Raw genomic sequence first — 23,555 nt, forward strand, 5'->3', positions numbered from 1 at the left:
ATCCCCCAGAGGGAATATTTGGTACATGGAAGGGACAGGATCCAGCTGTACAATGACAGGAGAAAGTTCCCAACCCAACACAGCTGTGCACCAGTTTATTTGGAATAAAAAAAATCAGAGTCCAGTGAGTCACAGGGCCTCAGGCGGACTCAGTATAAAAGGACAGAATGTTTTTTGAGTCATCAACTCTCAGACTTCCCTTAGGATCTTTCCCTCCCATTTTCTGGTGTGTGGCAGATGAACAGAGCAGATGAGGGACACCCTGCAGCCCCATGTGAGGGTGGGCACAGCAGGGCCCACCTCTTGGCCCACAGGACACACACAAAGACTCAGCTTTGCAGGAGAGGCTGCTGGGTTGGAACAGGGAGACGCAGAGACCAGGAGAGCAGTTTTCAGATGTTCTTATTGGGGAAGGGCAAGAAATTGTTTGACTTCAGGTACGGGAGTGTAGTCAGGAGAACCAGGCAGGTTGAGAGGAGGGACATGGGTCTGCCCCACACACCAATGCCACTGTGAATTACCCCTGAGATTCCCAGATGGAAAGAAAGAAGCCAACAATGGAGCAGATTTTAGTGAGAAGTCCTCAGTGCTGGTTGTCAGAGGGCAGCTTCGGCACTGCCCAGCCCTGGGCCAGGAGAGTGAAGGAGGACAGAGCCTGGTGGCAGCAAGGACCAGCTGAGGAGGTCACAGGAGCACATCTGAGCAGCCCTCCCACCCAGCTCCCCATACACTCTGCCTGGGCCAGCGGCCAACAGCCTCACAAAGCCTTCTCACGGAGAAACAAGTGTGGGGAAGCCTTTGGTGCCTATGCCAGCAGGATGGCAGTGCTAAGCATTTGCTCCCTCCAACACACATGGGTGTTTGGGCTGATGGACAAAGGATGGACAGCTGGGGACAATGGCTGTGACAAGCAGGAGCCAGCCATGTCCCTGCCCCACAACGTGGGGTGGTTTTCACTAGGCTTCTACAACAACTCATCTACAAGATACATTCAGCAGCGGCGTCAAGTGCTGTGGTTGGAATATTCTGCTTGTTCCCTTTCCTTCCCCATCTTTCGCCAGTGGGGAAGGGAAGGCCACCAGCTCCAGGGCACACGTTTGTCTTCACTTTGTGACTTGATGGATGGCATGAGCCAGGTAACCTACGTTGCTCGATGTAACTCCCGCCACAGAGATTCGTCCATCTTTTGTCATATAGATGGAGAACTCCTTGATCAGCCGTTCCACCTGGGGTGAAAAAGCAAAGATGAAACTGCAGGCCAACCTCTAACTCTGTCAACGGGTTGCAAATTTACCCAGCTAGCCAGAACAGAAAGCAAACTGGGTGCCAGCAGACAAGGCATCCCAGTACCTGCTGAGCCAGCAGTGCCACCTGTAAACCAAGAGATGCTGCTCGGCTCTCGGACAACATGCAAACACTGCAGATGTCCAGCTGGAAGAGTCACCTCACTTGAGCTGACCTTTAAGGTCACCCTAGAGCAGTGCCAAGTGACCGCTTCTTTTGATAGTGAAGTGGGCTGCGTCTGCTTCCAACCTCAGCAAGCACAGTGGGGAGCAGTGCAAGACCTGGCTCCCCAAATGCTCCAGTGCTGCATGCTTGGAAGAAGCTCCTCCTGGAGGAAGAGCTGCACATAAGGGCTCATTTTGGAACTTGCGGTCAGGAGCTTATAGACAAGGAGCACAAGCAACACCTTGAGACCACAGGAACTGCCTTTACCTGCTCAGGTTTCAGCCCTGTAAAGCAGAACATGCCGATCTGGTCAGTGATGTGCTGCCAGTTGTGGGAGGATCCCTCTTTCTTGAGGTTGGACACCAGCTGAGTCCGCATGCTGATGATCCGGTCGGCCATGCCCTTCACCTCCACGAGCCTGAGAAGCCAACCCAGGAGCCGCTCAGAGCAGGGCTGGGATGCACCAAAGCTGCTCCCCCGCTCCCTTAACTACCAGGAATCAACCCTCTCAAACTGCAAGGGCCTCACACCCCAAAAACACGGGGAATGCAGATAAGCAAAGACCAGAGTGTGTGAACCTGTAGCTCTAGCTGAAGAGCTACTTCGTTCTCCTGCTACCTGAAGATAACTGCTATTTATTTATTCCACAGCTACTGGACACTACTACCAGAGTATCAGCATCTCTCACTTCTGAAAGCTACAGCTGAGTAGGAGGCCTCATGGCGGCACTGCCCAAACCCAGATAAAATAACATCTGCAGATAGATGAAGAGTGCGGGGGTGCCTCCCAGCGCAGGCAGACATCCCCTGCTCCAAGGCAGCACAGGAGACGTCTCTGCTAGGCCCTAGATCAGGCACAAGTGTGAGCCTTGCCAAAAGGACACAGCTCCCAGTGAGGCCACATCACACTGCCAGCCTTTGTTCTGCCAGGCCAGCTGCTGGCAGGGACTCGACACCAAAGGGCTGGCACAGGCTGACGCCGGGAAGCAGGCTTAGGGCACGAGGGTCTTATTTCCAAGTGGCTTACGCTTCCACTTTCCTCGTGTGAGACATACTACACAGCTACAACGCCTCAGTCAGTCTTTCACACTGCTTGGATACACAGCTCCTGCAACACTCAATCCCAGGGAGCTTTATCCCCTCCTTTACAGTGTTTTCTGTCTTGGTAACACAAGGGAAACCTGTGTGAGGCTGGACCGAAACCAGCAGGGATTTCTCCAGAGGAAAGTGGTGACACATAGTTCTGACTGTACCACCAAAGCTCTGAGCTGCCCAGGACAGCAGCAGGCAGTGAGGACAGCACAAGGCTGCCACAGAGAGACCTCACACCTCCCTCTCGTGAGCATTAGGAGCTCCCTCTTACCACTCCTTCCGTAGGTCAGGGGTGTTCAGGATGATAGAGGCGATGCGGGCTCCGTTCAGGGGTGGGTTGGAGTACATGGGGCGGATGAGGATCTTCAGCTGCGATTCGACCCTCTTGGCTTCCTCTGCATCACTGCAGACCACCGTGAAGGCACCCGCACGCTCTCCTGAAATAGCGGCAGTCAGGTCCCAGCCTCTGTCCCCCAATACCCAGGGCTGGGGCAGGATTTATCCAAATGCCACATAGCTTTAGCGGAGCCCTGTTCTCTAGAAGGGTCTCCACCAGCTCCCAGATTATTTCGTGTGCCCAGCACTGCAGGATGAGCACAGGCAGCAGAAAAACACAGGCTGCTAAACCTGGGGTCCTTCCAGCAGCCTGGATGAAACTACTTCCACACTACCTGCCCTACTCACCATACAGCCCCATGTTCTTGGCGTAGGACTGTGACAAGATGACGTTGATGCCCTGTTCGATGAAATGCCGCACAGCCCAGGCATCCCTGTTGATGTCCCCGCTGGCAAAGCCCTGGTAGGCCATGTCAAAGTACACAAGGAGGTTTCGTTTCTGCCAGCAGAGAGGGGAGAGAGTGTCACAGGAGCTGAACACCTCTAAAGGGAGCAGGTAAACAAGCTGAAAAGAGCCACACAAGCAGCAGCCTGCTCAACTGCAACTCCTCTCCTCCAGAAGCAGAGCCATTCCCCTTCATTTGCCACAGGGAAGGCAGCCCAAACCTCACTGCCGCCCACCACACATCAAAACAGCAGGACAAGACCCTACTAGTGCATTTTTGGGGTGTGCGGCCTAACCCAGAAGGCAGAAGTGCATTCAGCAGTAATAAATTATTCCATTTCAGTGTCTCCTAGTATCAGTTTCCAGGAAAAACACCTGGAAACCCTCTGGGCACGTGCCAAACCTTCCAGTGCCTCCAGGCAGATAACCCAGCCCCACTGCCCCTCCATCAGGAGACCCACAGCCATCTGTAGGCCCCAGAGGCCACTTTGATGTCTACTAATTCTCAGGACACTACTAAGGCCAGGCATCCCTAAGCCAAATATCACTGGTTACAGCTTGAGGGAGCAGCAGGGAGGAAGAGTAGAAGGATGAAGGAAGAATCTGCCCCTATCTGTTTCCAGCTGAAACTTCTGAGAAGACACCAGGCACGTGAAAGATCTTCCAGCATTTTAAATACACCAGACTGGGAGACCCTCTCCAGTTATCCCAGCTCAATCTTTCAAGCCTGCTGCTCTCCTTTCAGGTCTCCCCTTCCCCATTTGCTGGGAAGGTGCCAGCAAAGAGTCTGATGGTCACCTAGAACCTTTAAGGGTGCACTTGCCTTGCTCCTGTCTTCAGTACAAGAACATGGCCCCCATCCTGGCTTCAGGGAAGGGAGGAACCTTTAGCGTAGTGAAGATCAGATACCACCCGTGAAAGCCCAGGGATACGGTTATCCCAGGAACTGCACAGTGCCCTGGGACACTCTACTGCTCACCTTCACCACAGCTGCCAGCTCCTTCCACTGCTCCTGCCGGGGATCCACCCCGGTGGGGTTGTGAGCACAAGCATGCAAGAGGATGATGCTCTTCTCTGGAATTTTCTATGAAAGATGTTACATAAAATTAATTAATAGCACCTGAGCACTCTCCTCAGCAGCTGAGACTCTTGCCCTAGACAGCTTAGATGAGCTCTGCAAGTCTTCTAGCCTTGATTTGGTGCCTTCAGGCATCATATTTAGGCTAAAGCAAGAAGATCACCCATCTCCCCACATCACCTCCTTGCTTCCAGGCATGAAAGGCAACTCACTGAAATGTCATCCATGGCTCCGGAGAAGTCAAGACTGCACGTCTTGGGGTCATAGTAGCGGTAAGCCTGAAGTTGCATGCCAGCATCACGGAAAATGGGTGTGTGATTACCCCAGGATGGTTTGGGTAGATATACATCACGACTGGACTTGAAGAACCGTTGCTGATCAAGAGAAAAGACAGCGTTCAAATAGGCTGAACAGATTCAAGCAGTTTGAAAACCCCAAAGATTCACCTGTGGTCAAAACACGTCCTTTCCTTCCCCCACCAGCCAGGGACTCACCAAAAAGTTGGCTCCAATTCGCAGAGATCCAGTCCCAGAAATACCTTGCACAGTGACATACTGCAAGAGACAAAACAAATACATGAGTCTGAGCAGCCACAGTACGATACAGGGTAAGTCCAGTCACGATGTCAGCACTGGCAGAAGCACAGCTCTGCGACAGCTCACCCCAGTGGGGACATGGGGCTGGAGGGGACCTCATGGGTCAGCAACTCCAGTTGCAGGGCAGAGTTGGGACCCCTGGCAAGGCGAAATCCCCTCCTCAGGATGGGCTGTTTCACCCCAGTCTTCTGAGGACACAGTTATCTTTGGGTTTGGCCAGCTTGCAACTCGGAGGCAGGAGTACCTGCCAGTCCTTCCACTTTTGTTGGGCACCCAACTACCAACCATATATCAGACAGCGCTGCCCACTCCCTGTTCCCCAGCCCGCTCCTTACCCGGCCACTCTTGAAAGCCTCACTGTTTTCACCCAGAGCCAGTTCTGCAGATGCACGGGTGAAATCCGCCAGCCCCCCAATGGGCAAGTACTCCTTGTCCATCTTCTTGGATGCAATCTCGGCCTCCGCCTGGGAAGGAGGAAACAGATTCAGCAAGGAAAGCACCACTGTGGAGAAGTACATGGACAGCTCAAGGTCGCTTCTCTTCACATTTGCTCACTCAAAAGTGGCAAAGGTTGGCTGGCAGGAGTTTCCCTCAGAGATCAGGGCTCATTCAAAGCCAGTGCTCTGCTTTCACCACAGGGCATGGTCCCCAGCAGCCACCAGATCCCTCAGCAGGTGCTACCATTGTTATGGCAGAGCCAGGACACCCAGCACCAAGGGATAGCACCACTTCCAGCCCATTACAAGTCAGTGCTGCCACACAAGGACAAGCATCTCGTTGCCCAAGCAGGAACTGTCCTGCAGGAAGGCAAGACTTGACTGTTACTGAAAGGCAGAGATTGTCTCTACACAGGGAGACATCCCAGGGAGGGTAGCAAGCCCTTTGTAGGGCCTCGTCATGCTGGGAATTTTATTGAATTAGATGGAGCAGGTGAAAAAAAAAATCCAGAAATCTCAGGCAATGTTGGAAGCAGCCTGTCTAAAAGCTGGCTCACCCAACCCTTAAACAGGGCTCCTCTCAGCTTTGCTAATATCTACTTCTTTCAAGCAGATCCCACATCAGAAACCAGTCCAAGTCCCTGCCTAACACAGGATCAGAGAGTGGCAGCAAGAGGAGCAGGCAAGGAGCCACGCTGAGGAAAAACGCTGTGATGGAGGCATCTGGAACACTCTAGGAACCCTATCAATGCCCCCAGAGTGGCAGGACAGACCCCGGCAGCACCCACATACCACCAGGAAATTGTTCCTGTGACACCACCCAGGCTCCCTGGTTGTGACTCAGCTGTGGTACGTGCTGACACAGGGACAGCGAGGGCAAGGCATGGCTTTGAACCCCACACTGATGAGAAACATGGACAACGTGTCCTCCCTGTGCCAAGGAGACCAGCCAGTCAATGTGTGCGTCAGCTCCCAGCTATTTAATGGCCTATTTCTACGCTTACGGCCCTGAAAGGCTCGGTAATCCCCTCAAGGGCAGTGTCCACATCCAGCTCCCTGGGCTGGAGTTTTAGACTGGCTTATGGAAAAACTGGTAACAACGGCTCAGCAGAATTTCTAAGACTAATCCATTAAGGGAACAATGTCAGCTCTTTCCTCCAATGTGGGCTGGCCCAGGGAACATCAGCCTCTTCAAGGAACACCTTGAAGTTCAGAGGACAGCTGGGTTGGAGGGCTGGTGGAAGTCAGCAACAAATTAGATTTAGCCAGATGGGAACAGGACACGTATTCCCTGTTTTATCCACTGATACGTAACAACCAGCTCTGCTGTGTCTCAAAAACTTTAGTACTGCTAAGAGAGACATCCAGGAACGCTGTCCTGCTCTGTTAGAGACAAAGCTTATTCTAAGGACCAACAGACGAACCTTGCCTAGAGGCCTTGCCCATCCCTGACCCGCCCCCCAGGGCACCCGACAGCTGGATCCGTCCCAGCAACCAGCACCGGGCTCACCTTGCGAACACAGTTCAGGACAAAGGGCTTCCCGTTGTCATCCCGGTATGCCCCCACACCCAGGTTCATCTTCTTGGAGTTGGTGTCACGCTTGAAAGCTTCTGTCACCCCCAGGATGGGGTCGGGGGGACCCATCTCCACATGGGACCACCATGAGCTGAAGGGGAAAAAAAAAAAAGCTAAGAATTAGGTTTGAGAACTGGGCAAGGACAGGGCTAGAGAGAAAACCTCAAGGAAATCTGGTCTTTAAACCACTAGAAAAGGTACAAGCAGTGGTAAGAGAATTATTCAGGGGGAATAAAACCCAACTCCTCTATGCTCCATGATCTGGCGCTGCATTTTATGTTGCAGAATGGGCAAAGAGCCTCAGTTCACTGAGGCTGAAGATGACTGACCTCTTCCAAGTTGTTAATGTGTAGAAATGGCTCTACTTGCCTTATGTGCCAACACCAGAAAGGCCCCAGGAAACAAATCTTAAACTCTTATGCTCTGGCCAAGCACCATCTCTCCACAGACCAGAGGTAGGATCATGTAGGCTAGTCCCCTCTGGGGAACCTCGACAGACACAGGTAATTGCACGGAGCACAAATACGGAGCCTCTTCCAAACTCCAGGGCTCTTGTGCATGAAAACTAATTCGCTTTTCTTGCAGCACAGCCTGACCTAATGAAGATATTTCCTTCCCTGCCCTGCAAACTCTGCCTCGCTTGAAGAGGGATATTGTAGCCAAATGCTGTTTTCCTAGAAATTGCAGAGGACACTTTCTTCCCACTGTGACAAGTGACAAGCTCTTTTGCGAAGGCCCCTTCCCTTGCTGTCGGGCATGGAACCTCCCTGCATCAGCAGGAGTGTTGTGCCCCACGCCCCAGCAGCCACTGCACAAACAACCTGCCTCTGCCCTCTTGGCAGGACATCCTGAAGACGGAGAGGTTCTCTTAATGTCAAGGGCAGACCAGACCATGCTATAAAAAGAAATCTGTTATTCTCTCTTTGGCCACAGCCTCTGCCCAGTCCCACGTCCAGGCTTTGCAGGTTTGTAGATAATGCAAGAGAAGCGGTGTGGTGGTTTTTAACCTGCCTGGCAGAGGGTTACAGCTGTAACAGCCCCCTCCTGAAGGCAGGATTACTAAAGACGAGGACTCCACATAGCTCTGAGCACCCTGAGCATCACACCTGCACTTACCCAGATCCCCAGGCTCTGGGGGACAAAGCACACAGCACAAGGTACATTTGGTTTATCTCCTCTGGGGAAGGATTGAGCCTGGATTGCTAAAGGAGAAACATACAGCCAGAGGGCTCCCACAGCTAATGCTGCCACATATCAGCTTTACAAAGCTTTGCAGCCAGGGAAAGGATGCCTCCTGTGAAGATAACACCCTTTCCCAACTCAGGAATGCTGTCCCGGGGCTGGGTTTTGCCCCAGGCAATGCACGCAGCCTCCAGCCACCCCCTTCTGTTTGGTGTGGGGACAGATACAGTGAATCTGAAGGCAGCAGGGCCAGGCGGGTTAAGGAGGCTCTAACACTAGCTGCAGGTTAGCAGAATCCACAAAGTCATCTTCCCCATCCACTCTGCCTCTGTTTTGGGTCCGTTTAGACCCAGTTCAGTCACTGCATAAGCATACTTTGCACTAGCACATGTACATGGATTGTATCTCATCAGAGCCCCAAACATCATTTGCCCTTTTCAGACTTAACTGCTCTTCCCATCGGCACAGTATTTCTAAATAAAAAGCCTCCGTTTCTCTTCCTGACAGGCGCTGTGAAAACAAGGGCAGCAACATATGTACGAGGCAGAGCCACCTCGGGTAAGTTTAAAAATGGAAGATGTGCTTATCATTTTCTCGACCACTAACAAGTTTTAATTACCTCTGGTTAAGCACAGGATCAACTTAGAAAGGAGGATGAGTCAGTCGTGCCAGGAACACACACCCTACAGAGGGGACCCGGTGGGGAGGGAGAGACCTGGGCAGCCAACCTGAGCAGGACGGGCCGAGGGGCTGTCGGGGCAAAAACCGGCTGCAGGTTCAGGCAGCGTGTGATGCCGCTTTGAGGAAACCTCTCCCAACGCCTTCCTGGTGGTGTGGGGGAAGAAGGAAACACACTCTGCACAGGAGCATATCCCTCCCCTCTGCAGTTTACCTGGTCTGCGATTATTTTGGTATTGAGGGCTGCAGGGGCCTAGCCATCTATTTTAAAGAGTGGCTGCTTCCGAGACAGCGATGGCACAGTCTTTCTGCTGGGCTTTTCACCAAGCAGCTTACGGTGTTTTGGGTATTTAGGTCCCGATCCTGCGAACACTTAAGCAGGTCACTGGGCTCTAATATACTGCTGCTGCAATTAATGCTGATCCTGCGGGTGTTTACCTAAGCTGCAGCACTCTGGAGAGTTAAGAACTGTTGTTCTGAGCTGGTCTTTCTATTGGCTTAAGGCAGCGAAGGGTAGGTTTAGGACTGATTTTCCCATTCCCTGCCTGCAGGTTTTGGGGTGAAGGCCAAAGAAAGATTCTTCTGCTGTTTCCAGGGAGGTGAGATTGCAGAAGACAGGAGAAAAAAGTCCAGGCTGAGCTGTCCAAACACATCAGGATACTCAAGAGATCACAGAGGCAAAGCTTTCTAGGCAGAGGTTTGGGACAAGAGCTCTACCAGGGATTCGAGGCCACAAGTCCTAACAGACTGCTACCCCTACAATACTGTAACATTGTCGTCTCTGCACTGTTATATTTTATTTTGAGCAATGAAAAGAGCATTCGTCTTGAATAAAGGTCAAAAGTTATAAACTGGCTGTTCTCTCTGCCGGGCTGGAGGTATTTTGGTGCAGAAAACTAAAAACTTGAGGGATAACAAATGAAAACCAAAGAAAGCACATTCTCCAGCTACAGCACTGGTGGCCCAAGTCAGAGTGGAGATGCTGAGCAGAGCTGGTGTTCAAGCAGCCTTCATACTCTTCAGCCTGGCTAGTCTTCCAAGCCAGTTTAATGCACAGCTGCAAGTGTGGTGTGATACATGGACAGAGAGAGGGTGGGGAAATGCACCAGGAACTGTGTAAACCAGCAACAACCTTTAAAAATGTAGGTGGAACTCAGCCTGAGCTGCAGAGACTTAAGAGTGTGCTGATGGACTCTAGCCAAGCTCAGAAAGCTTGCAAGCATTTACAAGTCCAGTGAAGGCTTCCATTGTGAAGAGGCCAACCTACGTTCCCTGAGGTACAACCACAACAGAGACTGGATTTCAAAGCCTCTGCCAAAGCCCCTATGGCAGGTCTGCAAGCCAGGGCAGAGTGAAGTGGTCAAAGGCCACTTTGGCCACGCTGTGGGGATACCACAACTAAAGCAAATATTTAAACAAGAACAATGCCAAGGGGCTGCTGGTTACTACCCTCCTTTCAAGCCTAAAAATCCATTGTCCCAGTCGGCTTGGGTAGGCCTCCTACCAAGAAAGCACTTAAAATAGCTGCTTCAGCAGACTGAGTTATCACCTCAATTAGCACTTGCGTGTCAAAGGAGCCACTTTAATCATTTTATATCTCTTCACCTCTGTCCTGATTTCAGAAAGCCCCTTCCACGTGCAGAGCAATGGTAACAGCTCCAAGTTGCTGAAGATAAGGAAGCAGAAAACTGCTAATCACTGCTTGGCCTCCCCTATCTCAGGCAGGCTGTGCACAAAGGCTCTTTAATTACAGAAGGGATGTTCTGCATGTCTTTGGTGACCTAGATTCAGTTTGGTAATTTATAGTTTTCTGTAGAACAAGCTTGAGAAACGCAAAGCGATTGCCAGCGGGCTGGCATGCCTTTCACAGACCTGCTAGAGACCAAGGGCGGAAAACACAGAGACAGGTGCTCCTCCAGCCAGTGCCCCAGGGCTCTCGGGTCAGCTGTACCTTGTGGAGCTGCTCTGGGCTGCACCCTGTATCCTCCTATCCATCTGTCCATCCATCCATCCATCCATCCATCCCTCCCTCTGCTGCCTTCACAGGCAGCGGAGTCCGGAGCTGCCAGCACAGAACTGGTGCTCAGAGAAACCACCTTGCTCCCGCACTGCTCACGCCAGGTCTGAGAGCATGGCTCTAGCGCTGGCAGCAGCATCCCAGCCCCATTTCATGGTGCGTGAGATCGCTGCGGACCCACCAAACAAGTGCATGATTCCCATCTCCATTTCACAGTGCGCGGGGTCCCTTTGGTCCCGCTACATGGCGCAGGACAGGCAGCAGGACCCCGGCCCCACTGCACAGGCTCCCCCCAGCCCCATTTCCGGGCGCACAGCGCCAGCAGCGCCCGGCCCCGTTTCCCGCGGCACAGGGTCCCCGTTACACAGTCCCGCCCGGTGCCGCGCTGCACGCGCCGCGCGCCCACGCGCCCTCCACGGCGGCTCCTCAAGGGCAGGCTGGGGGGGCGTCGGGCCCGGCCGCAGCCAATCAGAGAGCGAGGAAGCGCCGCGCGCCCCCCGACCCGCCGCCGTCCCCAGCCAATCCGCGCGCTGTCCCCCCGCAACCCCTTTTTTTTCCCCACCGCGGCGTCACTGGCAGCGCCTACGGGCTCCGCAGAAGGACACGCTTCCTCCCCGCGGTCCCCCGACCCGCCCCCCTTACCGGGGGCGACCGGCACCGGGGGCAAAGCCCCTCCGCCGGCACCGGAGGGCGGCCCCGGGGGGCTGAGCCGCTCCTCAGGCCTCACCTGGCGCGGGCGGCGGCGAGGTGCGGGGCGGCGAGGAGCCGGCGGGTGTGCAGCAGAGCCATGGCGAGCGGCAGCGAGCGGGCCGGGCTGGCGAGCGGGCACTTCACGCTGCGGGCACCGCTCTCGCGCCCCGCCCCGCGCGTGCGCCGCCCCGACGCGAGGCGGCATCGACACCCGCCCCCTGGCGGCCGGGAGGTCTCACTGCAGTCGCGGCGCCCGCCCCGTCCTGCGCTGCGCTGGGCTGCGCTGGGCTGCGCTGGGCTGCGCTGGGCTGCGCTGGGATGCGCTGGGATGCCCTGGGATGCGCTGGGATGCCCTGGGATGCGCTGGGACGTGGAGGGCTCGGCTGGGACGCGGTGCTCCGCCTTGCGCTGCACTGGGCCGTCTCGAACCGGGCTACACTTGGCCGTACTGGGGCAGAGAGGACTGTACTGCACCACACTATGCTGCACAGCGCTGTCCTGGACTGTGCTCAGCTGTATAGGACCATACAGCACCATATGAGGTCACACAGGTCTGTAAAGGGTGGTACGGGGCCACACTGGGCTGTAATGGGCTGTACGGGGCTGTACTGAGCCATACTGGGCTGTACAAGGTTGTACTGAGCCATACTGGGCTGTACAAGGTTGTACTGGACCATACTGGGCTGTACTTGTCCGTAAAAGACTGTACTGCACTACACTGGACTGTATTGGCCATCCGGGACTGTATTGCACCATAATGGACTGTACAGGGCTGAACTGGGCCATACTGGTCAGTAAAGGATGGTACTGGGCCATACTGAACCATACCGGGTCATCCAGGACTGTACTGCACCATAGCGGGCTACACAGACCTGTACTGGGCCATACTGGGCAGCACAGGGGCTGACCCCCATCCCCACAGCACTGCACTGACCCCACCGCCGTGGCTCCCCCACCTCGCACCCCCTGACACCCGTGGGGTCTCAGCCTTGTGGCCAGCACCTCCTGCACGTCCCCAGCACCCACCCCAGTGAGAGGCCACTGGGTGGGGGGGACCAGGGTGCCCCCCACTGCCAGCGGGAGAGGTGGCACTGGGACTCCACCAGCACTGCCACCCCAGAACCAGTTTCCTAAACTGGGTGGGAGGAGGGTGATGCACAACCCTTGGGATGTCCCTGAAGCTTTGCCAGTGTCTGGGAGGGGTAACCAGGAGTTACTGGGAAGTGTGCTGAACTGGAGGTCACCCAGCTGGGGATATCAGTGTCCCCAGCCTGCCCACGCTCTGCTCCTCAGGAATTCCTCCCCCAATCTATAGGGGCTTTCTGAAAAGCTCCATCTCTCTCCCCCACCCCTCACCCAGCAGCTGCGTGGGGCCATGGGGGGGTCCCACCTTTCCCTGCCACCCCCTGTGGGACGGGGACAGCGGGGCTCGGGTCTAGCAGTACTTGAATTTATTTGTAAACGCTTCTTTGGTAAACGAGAAAAACTTAGGAAGAAATCAAACAAATGAAAACACACATCCCCCTCCACCCCCCTGAAAAAAAAAAATTAAACCAACCAGGTGGATGGATTAAAAAAAATAAAATAAGAGTTTTCCGCCCAAATTGGGATTTTAACAACCCAAGAGCTGCTGGGGGGCACTGGGGGGGAGGTGGGCGCTGAGCCCCCGAATTGGGGGGCCCACCACTCCCCCATGTTCCCCCAGCAGCACTGTAGTGGTGGGTGCTCCCCTGTTGTGCTCATTTTTGGGGAGGAGGAGCATTGTTTGGGGGGGTCCTACATGGGGGGCTCATTGCAGAGCACAATCTCCAGCTCCTTGCGGTAGAGTTTGCCCCCGTCAGAGAGGTTCATGATGCTCTTCCTGTAGTTGGTGAGCTGCTGGATGTTCATTTCCTGCAAAGAGGGCGGACTGGTGGGGCTGGGCACCCCAATTTCTCCCTGGGGGGCACCCCCAGGCTTGGGACAATCCCCCCTCCCCAGGTTCAGTGCAGCATCCCATGGGGACGCAGGGCTGGCATCTAGACCAGCATCTCTCCTGGTCCCCAGGGAGGAGGGACACGGGTGGAAGATGCCGCTGGGAGAGGGGAGGAGGCACAGGGGGGGTTTGGGGGGGCACCCAGGCTCTGTACCCCACTTATTCTTCCCTTCTTACTTTCTTATTCTTCTCATACAGGTCTTTCAAAAGCGCGTCCAGCTCGTTCTCATCAATGAAGCCGCTCCCATCCTGGGTAACGAGGGGGGGACATCAGCGGGGACAAGGACACGAGCCCCACAAGCCCACCCTGGGCATGGGTGCAGGGGGCACCCCTAGACCCTCACCCAGCACAGACCGGGGTAAACCCAGCACTAGCCCCCCACATCAGAGCAAGAAACTGACCCAACCCAAACCGTGTGGTTTTGCTTTGTTTTGGTTTGGTTTTGTTTGTTGTGGGGTTTTTTTGTTTGGTTGGTTGGGGGGTTTTGTTATTGTTTTTGTTTGTTTGTTTAAATTTTCATTTTGCTTTGCCTTTTGGTTGATTTTTAAAATTTTGTGTGTGTTTGGGTTTTTTGTTTGTTTTTGTTTGTTTGTTTTTCAGAGTTATATTTATTTGTGGCAGTTTCCCAGGAGCTGGCTCCCTACCTTGTCGTAGAAGGCGAAGATGGCATTGAACTCCTCCGAGGACAGCTTCATTCCCTGGGCAGCAGCAAGGGACACCGGGGTATGAGGGAGGGGACGGACGTGCAAGCAGGGAGCAGGAACTTTTGGTTTTAATATTATTATTATATTTTTAAATTTTACCTGAAATTTCAGGAGGAAATTTTCTTGCACAGGCAGAAGTCTGAAAAAGAAGAAGGGCAGGAATGAGTGGGAAGCTGCCAGGAAAAGACACTTTTTTAATCCGAAATTACTTTTTGCTCAGGAACAGAAGCGAATTAAAGAGGAAAACTGTTTCCCTTGGAAGCTGGAGCAGACTCTCCCTAGAGGCAAGTGTTTCGGGGTGTCTTTCCCTCCTTACCGCCTGTGACCTTACCGGGACATCTCTGAGAGGCCCAGTTTCCCATCACCGTTCATGTCAAACATCCGCAGCTGTGGGGACACAAGCAGCACCTGGTCACCCATTGCCTCCTCCTCCTCTCCCTCCTGCCTGCCGTGGGGTGGCGAGACCCCCGTGGGGGGACCTGCGCTGCCCCGGGAGAGCCGTGGTCCCCCAGGACCAACCACAGGTCCCACTTACGATGGTCTGCGTGTACTCCTGCAGCTTGGGCTCGTCGTAGGGCCGGTTTGCCTTCTTCAGCAGGTCCGACAAGAAGCCCTGGAAGGACAGGGCTGTGCTGGATGTCCCCATCCCTGGTGGGGACCTGGCTCAGCCCACCCCCTGCCTGCAGCCCACCTTGAGCTCGTTGGCTTCGATGTAGCCGCTGCGGTCCGTGTCGTACCTGCGCCAAGCCTGAGAAGCAACCGCTGTGAATGTTAGCGTGGGCTTGCGTCCCATGTTTCCCCCCCTCAACATGTGTGTACCCGCATAGCCCGCAGCATCCCCCACCACCCATCAGAGATGGGGTCATCTCACAGCTCCGGTCTCGGCTCATGGTGGCCGAGTGCCACCTGCTCTCCCTTGGGTGCTGGATGCTTTTGTTCAGCCCCATGCCAAGAGTTCAAGCACTATTATTCTCACCCTGGCATGTGAGGCCAGGCTTTAATATTTGATTGCATCCCCCAATTAAACAATAGTGCCCACCTCCACCCCTGCCCGTGCCACGGGGTGCTCCTCTTTCAGCTATTGCCTTCATCTTGGCTTCATTTTCCAAGCACAAGCTCCCCTCAGGATGCTGCACATCACCCCCAGCCCAAGCCACGTTTTGGTCTGCACTGGCAATTTCTCTCCTGCAGATGAGTTCACCCCATGCAAGCCCACAGCGAGGTTTTGGGGTGGCCCAGAGCATGGTTGTCTGCTTCAGCACATCCCTCGGGCACTAAGGACTGACCACCCCAGAAGAGGAATTTACAGCAAAGCTCCAAATCCCCACAGCTCACATCACCTGGAAACCGGGACAAGGTTCCCAGCTGCCCTGAGAGGTGTCTGAGGAGCACTGAGGACTGGGAGACTCATCACACTCCTGCTCTCCCCCGCTAAACCGGCACCATCCACACCAGGATGCCTCCACCTCCCCTCCTGATGCTGAGTTTAAGCCAAGAGTTTGCAGGAGGCTAGGGTGGGTTGGGCAATGCCAGCTCCAAATTGTTTCTGCATGGTGGAGCTGGGTACTGAGGACCAAATCCCACGGGCAGCCCTGGCACAGCCCATCCCACTCACCTCCATGAACTCCGAGCTGGAACCCACGTGCTGGCGGAAACACAGCAGGAAATTCTCCTCCGTGGGCAGGATCTGGGCCAGCTGCAGGGAACACGAGCATCAGGGGGTGACATGAGTGTCAGGGGGGAACACGGGTGTCAAGGGAGGACCAGGAGCATCCCGAGGATCCGCAGAACCAGCACCACTCACCTCCGCCATCTCGATTTTGCCGTCCGCGTTTTTGTCGTACTTGCGCATGAACTCCTTCATCTTGTCAGCCAGGTTGTCATTCTTGGAGTCCTGCCAGCAAGGAGAGCGGGCAGGAGCATTGAACCCCCCTCCCCGTGCCAGTGTCCCCCGCTTGCCTCACTGCTGGGAACCCGCAACAGTGCCTGGGTCCCACTCGTGAGCTTGAATCCTCAGGCAGGAGAGAAAGGAGGAAGAGGGGGAGCAAAACCGGGAGAGGTTCTTACCACACCCGCCCCCTTCCTCGCGCTTTCCAACTCCTGGAAGAAATTTTCCAGCTCTTTGCCTTCGATGTAGCCATTTCCTAGGGAAGGGAAAAAAAGTGCAGTAAGACCCCCCTGGTGTCAGAGGGTTGGAAGCGAGGGAGGGATGCTCCTGGAGGACACAGTGCTTGTCCCCCCCCACACCGGGACATGGCTGTGAGGTGACTGTCGCAGCAAAGAAAAGCCATCTGATGGCAAGTGTTATACAAATGCAGTGATACCCAAATTTGCAGAGAGCTGGAGCCCCATGTATTGCAGCTCAGAGGGGACGCAGCCCTGCGCTTGTTCCCTGCACCCGCTTGCAGGGCACAGGGGCTTTGTCCCCATCGCCATCACAGGGGACTTTGTCCCCATCCTGTTATTTGCTGCTTTTTCTGCATCTGATGCTGTAACCAGGTGGTTTAACTAAACCTTTCCTTCCTGAGCATCCCCCATCCAGGACTGCCTCCTCTTGGTTTACTGCAGGAGTCAGCAAGGGCAAATGGGGAGCAGAGACAAGGCACCTGGCACAGCATCACCCCCGGGTGCAGGATCAGCTCCGGGATGGGGTCAACCCCCAGCGGGGGGAGCCCAGAGCTGGTCTCTGAGGTGTCCGGGGGCTCAGAATGGTCTCTGTCTCATGTATCCGCCAAGCAGGGACAGCCTAAGCTCTTCTTTGTGGGCATCCTCCCCCCAAAACCCTTTCCCATTTCAGCCTCCAGAGGCTTGGGCTGTGGTGCCCTGCTCTGCACCACCTTCAGCGTTGTCACCCGTGGGCTCCCAGGCAGCATCTTCTCCCCACTGCAACGCAGCAGCTGGGAATAACCCGTCCACATCCTGGCTGGAAGCACCTGGGGAAGCCCCAGGGCGCCTTCCTCCCGCCAGATGAGCAGCATCCCTCCCAGGAGGGCATGAGGGGCTCTGGCGATGTCGGGGTGCCGGCGTGAGCTGCTGAGGGGCTTGGGTTTCCACTTCCCTTCCCGGGGCTTTGCATTTGCAGATATGGGAGAGCCCCAAGCTCCTTTGAATTCAGTTGGAAAATAAAAATCAGCAAGAGTTTTGAGCCAGGAAAAGTAATACTGCCAAGAAAAGCCATGGCTGGTAGCCTGTTTTCCTCCAAGCAGCAGCTTGGACAAGTCTGATCCATGTCCACAGAGTGGCAGGGTGTGAAGCCGTACAGAAAATCTCCTCCGGAGAGCCACGGCCGGTCTGTGCAGCTGCACCAGCATCCCCAAAGCCTCTCCGTGCTGCGGAGCTGTGTTTGGCAAAGCGAGAACATCAAAGACCCTCAAGGGAACATCTCCAGGGCATGAGGGAAGAGGTAAAAGCCCTAACAGAGGGGTTTAAGAGTGGGGAAGAGCTTGGATGAGACAGCCCTATCTGCAGGGGCATGAACCCCGGGTCCCTCCATCACCCTGTGCCCATGGGCAGAGAGAAGTGGCTGGAGCTGTTGGTGTTCCCACCCGGTGTGGCCAGACATTGTCCTTGCCAAGGCCACCGTCTCCATGGCACCTGAGTCCCTTCTCTCCTGGGCACCTTGCCCACAGGCCACACTGGACCCATGCCTGCCCCTGTGTTTTGGAGATGACGGAGCACAGCCAGGGGCGCAGCTGGACACCCACACCGGGAGCTGCCCGCTCTCACAGGAGTGCGACAGTCCCACCTTCCCCAAACCCCACAGCTGCCCCAGTGCCAGCTCCAGTGGTGACAGTGACAGCCATGCCGGTGTCCCTGGGGCTGCAGGAGGGGCCCCGAAGTTGTGGCCAGGAGGACACCAAGCGCAGGCTGAGCTCTGGCTCCAGCAGCGCAGCTGGAGATGCTGCATGATGCTTTCCCAGGATTTTGGTCCCCAAACCGCCCCCAGGGCCAGGAGACCCCGGGAAAGGCAAGAGCTCTCCCCTGGGCTGCTCTCGCCAGGGGGCTGAGCCTTTTTCACAGCACCATGGTGCTGAAACAAACTATTTTCTCACTAAAATGATGCTGTGTTCTGCATTTCCCCCCTTTTTTGGGGCTGGCAGCAACGGGGACAGGGGGTGGCAGGCCCAGCTGTTATTCTATGGGGAGACAACATCTCCATTGGGGACAGAGCCACTGCCACGGCATCCCTGGGGAGAGATTTTTGCAGGGCTGGGGAGCAGGCAGGGAGGGACAAATTGCTCCAGCCTTGGAGGGGCCATTCCTCACCCCGCTCCAGGCAGGGAACACCCTCTGTGTCACCCTCCACCTCCAGGACCATGGGGTGGCCCTGGGGCCAGGCTGGTGGCTGCGCTGCCCCTCACATCTCCGGGCAACCCAGGCGCAAAGGCTAGGGCACCATGGAGGCAGGGCGGCTGGAGGGGGCAGAGGGTGGGCACTGGGCAAGGGTTTATTGGGAGAGGGCACCCTGGGAAGAGTAGGATCCCCCGGCAGCACCCAGAGGTGACACCAATCCTGAGCAAATCCCAGCTCTCGGGGGACCCTGCACCCCGGGAGACCTGGAGCACCCCGGGGCTCGTCGTCCCACGGGCTGGGGCTCCTGGAAGGGCTCGGTGCTGGGACGCCCCATCCTCTCCCGACGGGGAGGTCCTGGCGGGCCGCTCGCTCCCCCGATCCCGGAGCTCGCCCGACGGGGCTGCACCTCGGGGACTCTCCGTTTTCCCCGGGCTGCGGTGCCAGAGGCTCTACGTCCTCCTCTGGGCTCCCCGCGACGGGATGCCCGGGGACTCTCCATCGTCCCTCCCGCTCCCGCGCTCCCGGAGATGCTCATCCCGGTGTGTGGGGTGTGACGGCGGGTCCCCCGCGCCCCGGGACTGACCGTCCGCGTCGAAGTGTCGCCAGACGTCGAGGAACTGGGAGGCGGTGAGCTCGGCCAGGTGGAGGTGCGGGGCCTGCTGCGGGCCGGCCATCTCCCGCTGCCGCCGTCGCCGCCGCTGCCGCCGCTGCCGCCGCCGCCGCTGCCGCCGCCGCCCGCCCGCCGCCGCCTTTTATACCCGACGCCGCCGGCGCCGCCCGACGCCGCCAGGGGGCGTCGCCGGCCTGGGACACCGGTCGGGAACGGGGCGGGCAGCGGGACACCGGGGGGGTGACAGGGACACTGGGACACCGGGGGGGTGACAGGGACGCTGGGACATCGGGACGGGTGAAAGGGACACCAGGGGGGTGACAGAGACACCGGGAGGGGGAGGTGACAGGGACACCGAGGCACTGGGGAGGTGACAGGGACACCGGCACTGCAGTGGGGGACTGGGACACCGGGACACCCGGACACCAGCACACCGGGACACGGGCACACCGGGGCCGGCAGGATCTGTGCTGGGCACCGTGGGGGGCAGTCTGTGCCACTTGTCACCTACCCCTGTCCCGTGCCTTGTCACCTACCCCTGCCCTATGTCACCTACCCCTGTTCTGACCCTTAGCCCTGCCTTGTCACTCTGCCCTGGCCTGCCACCTCCTCCTGCCTGTCACTCCATCCCTTCCCCAAGTCCCTCCATCCTTTCCTGTGCCACCCAGCCCTGCCCTGCCCCGTCACCACGTCCTTGCCCTGTGTCACAGCATCTGTGCACCTTGTCCCTGCCCTTCTGCCTCACTGGGCTTCTGACAGCAGCTTCATGGCTCATGATTTACTGATCCCAGCGGGAGGAGCAGGACAGAAGCAGCCCCAGCGCCACCACCACCGAGGGACCATGCGGTGTCCACAGCAGGACCATCAACCCACAATCCATGGCTGGGTGAGGACATGAAACTTGGACACTGTGCCCGTCTTTTGGAGGAAAAGATAAGGAAACCTCAGATAAAGGCTTTGCCATCCATGCTGGAGGGGTCTCCTCCGAGGGATGGGAGTGACGCTCACCCCAAACAGTGATGCTTTTCACCCCAGCTCTCCTTGCTGCTCACTGGCTTGTCAGGGGATTTTCTTTTCCCAAGTTTTCCCAAACAGCAGGGAAATTTCCAGGCCCAAACAAACAGCCACACATGGGGTTTATCACTGGCTTGAGCGCAGCTTGCCCAGGGGAAGCATTGCCATGGCTACGGGGAAAAAAAAATATAATTCAGATCCAGTGAGAAGGCTCGGCTGATAGAAGTGCTTAATTAAAGATGAGAAGAAGGCAGGAAAGTTTAGATGTGTGCAGAGCAGGGACATAGTTGGTGGCAGGCAGCTGCGGGGAGTTATCGGGGGGATTGCCCATCCTGCTGGGTGCCAGTGCCTTGTGTTTTTTGTCTCTTGGCTGGGAGAAAAGGGGGTGCAAGGTGCTTATCCCAAATCACAGAGCCCACAGCCCATTTTGGGGAGGAAGCTTGGGGACTGGGAGATGTCCCCAAGCTTGGCTTTAATACCATGGGGAGCTGGGGCAGGGCAGGGTGCCAGACTCAGGCCGTGGGAAGGTAGATGCTGTGCCACTGTCCCATGGGGTAGCCAGGCTGGCACCCAGTGCAGCGGGACAGCCTCCACCTCACTGCTGCACAACGCAGCCTACAAGCACACGTGGAGACACTGAACAGTGTCCCAGGTACTCAGTTCACATTTTCTGGGGTTTGGCATGGAAGCGAGTCCTAAAAAACTTCCTTTTCCCTTTATCGGAGCACAACTTTCCTCAGCAGAGCCCATTGGTTTTCCAGCCCCCTCCCTCCAGAGCAAAGTCTTCCTGGGGGCTGAGAGTGGACACTCACTACCCCCCTACCCAGGGCTGGGTTTAGAGATGTGTCCCCACACGTACCTGGCCTGGGGAGAGAATGGGCACAGGGGAGCATTGAAGCCCCAGCAGTGGTCCAGCATCCACTCCATGGGGAGCAGAGCCCCAGCCCACAGCGGGGTGGCTCTGGGACAACAGCCCGGCACTGCCCCCCTGCTCCAGGACACGCATCTCTCCGCTGATGAAGACACAAGGTTTCTCCAAGTTGGCACCTGGGAGTGAAATCTGGGCTCCAGCAATGCCCTGAACCCACTCCCTGCTGTCCCTGGGGAAATGTCTCCTCTGCAAAGCACCCGGGGGGCAAGAAGGGCTCATGACTTAGGAAAGGATTTGCTAAGATTGAGAAAGAGAGTTTTAGAGAGCAGGCTGTGAAGCATTGCTCAAGGAAGGCAAGTGGTGGTTGTCCTTCGGTTTAAAGCTGTTTCCCAGCATGGGTGTCCAGGCTTCGGACATGGCAGGAGAGGACAGTCCCTCTGCAGCAGAAAAGGCTGGATGGCCCCCTCCAGCCTTCACCCATGTTCTGGCTCTTAAACCAACTCATCTCTGAAAGTGCCATGAGATTTTGGAAACAACAGACCATCACGCTGCTTACAGAATCAGGCTTTAATTCAGTAATGAAGTAAGATCAGCCAACTGCCGTGACCTGCATCTCTCCTCCTTGCTCCGCATATTCAGCATGGCAGGGAAGAGTTTAATTCTTTCCAGCATATGAAATGCTTGCAGGGAAGGCCTAAAGCATTTGGGAAAAAAAAAAAAAGACCCACACACCATAGCAAAACTCCTTTAATTCAACTGCAGGTTTTCAGTAAAGAGAAAGGTCTAAGGGAATTTTGATAACTTGAAGGCAAAGCATATGTTGAGCTGCTGAGACAGTGCATTTTTTAAAAAAGGTTTTTCCATTTACTTTTATGTAGAAAAGAGTGCAAATGGCAAATCTCATATAAAAGGGAGTCTGGGAGACCAAGCCTTGTAAAACAAATGGGATAGAGCAGACAATGAGATTTGTCTGGGACTTGGTTGCAGGGTCGTTTCTCAGATAACAGCTTAAAAACTCAGAGTATGGTCCAGCCAAGGGTTGTGTCAGGTTGTATCCTCTTAACATCAGGCTTTTATGTGAATCACACATGAGGGCATTGACACAACACCTCCGTCTTCCCCAGAGGACTGGAAGCAGCAGAAGTCCATGATCTGGTAAGTTTGCCACAGACATTGCCAGAAAGCACCAAGACCACAAAATAAAAGGCACAGGATTCAGTGACAGTGCCATGTCCCACAGAATGTCCTGTGAGCAGCATCAAGGAAACCATGTCCTGCCTCTGGTACAGAGGACTTGCCACTCCAATACCCCCACAGCCCATCACAGCTTTCAGCTGCTCAGAAGTTAGTTGAAGTCCTTTCATTCTTGGTATTTTTTCATCTGAGAGTTCCCCAGTCCAGCAGGATCAGTGAGAAATACCTGTGCAAAGTCCTGGTCAAATTCTGGTCCTGATTATCCCGAGCTTTGAGTCCTGGTGCTCTGGTCCCCAGGGCTGTTCTCCAGCCCAGAGTTGGATGCAGGGGTACAGCTACATGACTCCTTCCCCTCTAACCCATGGCATTGGCCAAGCAGACAAAACTACTTTTTTTTCCAGGATCACAGCAGGTTTTATTTCCTCCCAGTTTCTTCCCTACATATCTTCCTCCGCTTGCACCATTGTAATTCAGTTTTTTGAAACTCATCAGCAGTAAAATAAAATAATAATAATAAAAGACTCTCCAAAACCAGATGAACCCACTCGTTAACTGTATTTCCCCTCTTTTCCCCAAAGCATGAACAAGATCCCTTCCAAGGTCATCAGGGCATCTTCCTTGTCATCATTTACAGGGTCAAAAATTGGGATGCTACAGGGCTCAAATGCTATTTAGAAAATATTCCTTTATAAACAGACATGATTTCCTCAAGATTTAGTTTCATGGTGATATTCAGATTAAATTTTAAGTTGTATTTAAGGTGTATTCAGATACAAGTGCACAGCCTGGTTTTCATGCTCTGCCTCTGGTACAAGTGAGAGAGGAGCAGACCCACCTACTGAAAGCAGGTGCCAAGATCCTCGTCGTCATCCCCAGCCTGGTTTGAGAAGTACCATCCTGTTGGTGGGTTTTGGGGATGCTTCCCTCCACGCTGCAGCCCAGCCAGACTCTGAGTCCACTGAAATCCCAGCTTTAGCTCCCCTGGCTGCTCTGTAGTTACAGCTAGCTGCACAGCTGTCTTTACTCACACTTGAGAGACTTTGTATTTACCAGCTATTAATTAGATGAATGTTAAGCACCATTTTCTAGGCAGGGGAAATTATCTGCTCTCTCTCTGCCCTGTAACAAGCCCATACTGGAACAAATCTGAAAAGGGAGCAGGTAGAAGTGGTTCCTTCTTGATCTGCACATCTGCCACTTTTCCCATTTCACTGCTTCTGCTGCCAACACTGACAAGCACTTCGCTCCTGCTGGACCTGAAAAGGCAGCAGCCTTGTGGAAGGAGGAGCTGGAGTCTCTCTGCCTTTGCATGTCAGCA

The 23,555-nt window shown here is 55.2% G+C and overlaps 2 protein-coding genes across 2 annotated transcripts; both read right to left on the minus strand.

Annotated features, from left to right (window-relative positions):
• Nucleotides 1-78: 78 nt before the first annotated feature.
• On the minus strand, nt 79-11,741 carry GOT2 (glutamic-oxaloacetic transaminase 2). Its single transcript, XM_065641137.1, has 10 exons — nt 11,613-11,741; nt 6,943-7,099; nt 5,331-5,459; nt 4,894-4,953; nt 4,612-4,773; nt 4,301-4,405; nt 3,225-3,375; nt 2,812-2,977; nt 1,717-1,867; nt 79-1,226 (listed from the first exon to the last, which is right to left on the minus strand). The coding sequence occupies exons 1-10, from the start codon at nt 11,672-11,674 to the stop codon at nt 1,104-1,106; spliced, it is 1,266 nt and encodes a 421-aa protein (XP_065497209.1). The 5' UTR covers nt 11,675-11,741; the 3' UTR covers nt 79-1,103.
• A 1,284-nt stretch (nt 11,742-13,025) lies between these two features.
• CALB2 (calbindin 2) lies at nt 13,026-19,256 on the minus strand. The gene is made up of 11 exons (XM_065640968.1): nt 19,132-19,256; nt 16,323-16,399; nt 16,060-16,149; nt 15,871-15,951; nt 14,947-15,003; nt 14,791-14,868; nt 14,587-14,642; nt 14,355-14,394; nt 14,196-14,249; nt 13,728-13,799; nt 13,026-13,468 (listed from the first exon to the last, which is right to left on the minus strand). Exons 1-11 carry the CDS (start codon nt 19,220-19,222, stop codon nt 13,352-13,354), a joined length of 813 nt encoding a protein of 270 aa, XP_065497040.1. The 5' UTR covers nt 19,223-19,256; the 3' UTR covers nt 13,026-13,351.
• Nucleotides 19,257-23,555: the final 4,299 nt, after the last annotated feature.

This window comes from Caloenas nicobarica, chromosome 9 (assembly GCF_036013445.1).
Source record: "Caloenas nicobarica isolate bCalNic1 chromosome 9, bCalNic1.hap1, whole genome shotgun sequence".
In the NCBI taxonomy this organism is placed as follows: Eukaryota; Metazoa; Chordata; class Aves; order Columbiformes; family Columbidae; genus Caloenas; species Caloenas nicobarica.

Excerpts from the sequence above, each read along its gene's own strand:
- GOT2 (XM_065641137.1), bottom strand. The coding sequence starts at position 11,674 with ATGGCTCTGCTGCACACCCGCCGGCTCCTCGCCGCCCCGCACCTCGCC. Across the intron at positions 2,978-3,224 it reads CAAGAACATGGGGCTGTATG|GAGAGCGTGCGGGTGCCTTC; the intron begins GTGAGTAGGGCA and ends CCGCTATTTCAG. Across the intron at positions 1,227-1,716 it reads CAGGGCTGAAACCTGAGCAG|GTGGAACGGCTGATCAAGGA; the intron begins GTAAAGGCAGTT and ends TTTTCACCCCAG.
- CALB2 (XM_065640968.1), bottom strand. The coding sequence starts at position 19,222 with ATGGCCGGCCCGCAGCAGGCCCCGCACCTCCACCTGGCCGAGCTCACC. Across the intron at positions 14,869-14,946 it reads TCGAAGCCAACGAGCTCAAG|GGCTTCTTGTCGGACCTGCT; the intron begins GTGGGCTGCAGG and ends CTGTCCTTCCAG. Across the intron at positions 13,469-13,727 it reads TGTATGAGAAGAATAAGAAA|GAAATGAACATCCAGCAGCT; the intron begins GTAAGAAGGGAA and ends CCCTCTTTGCAG.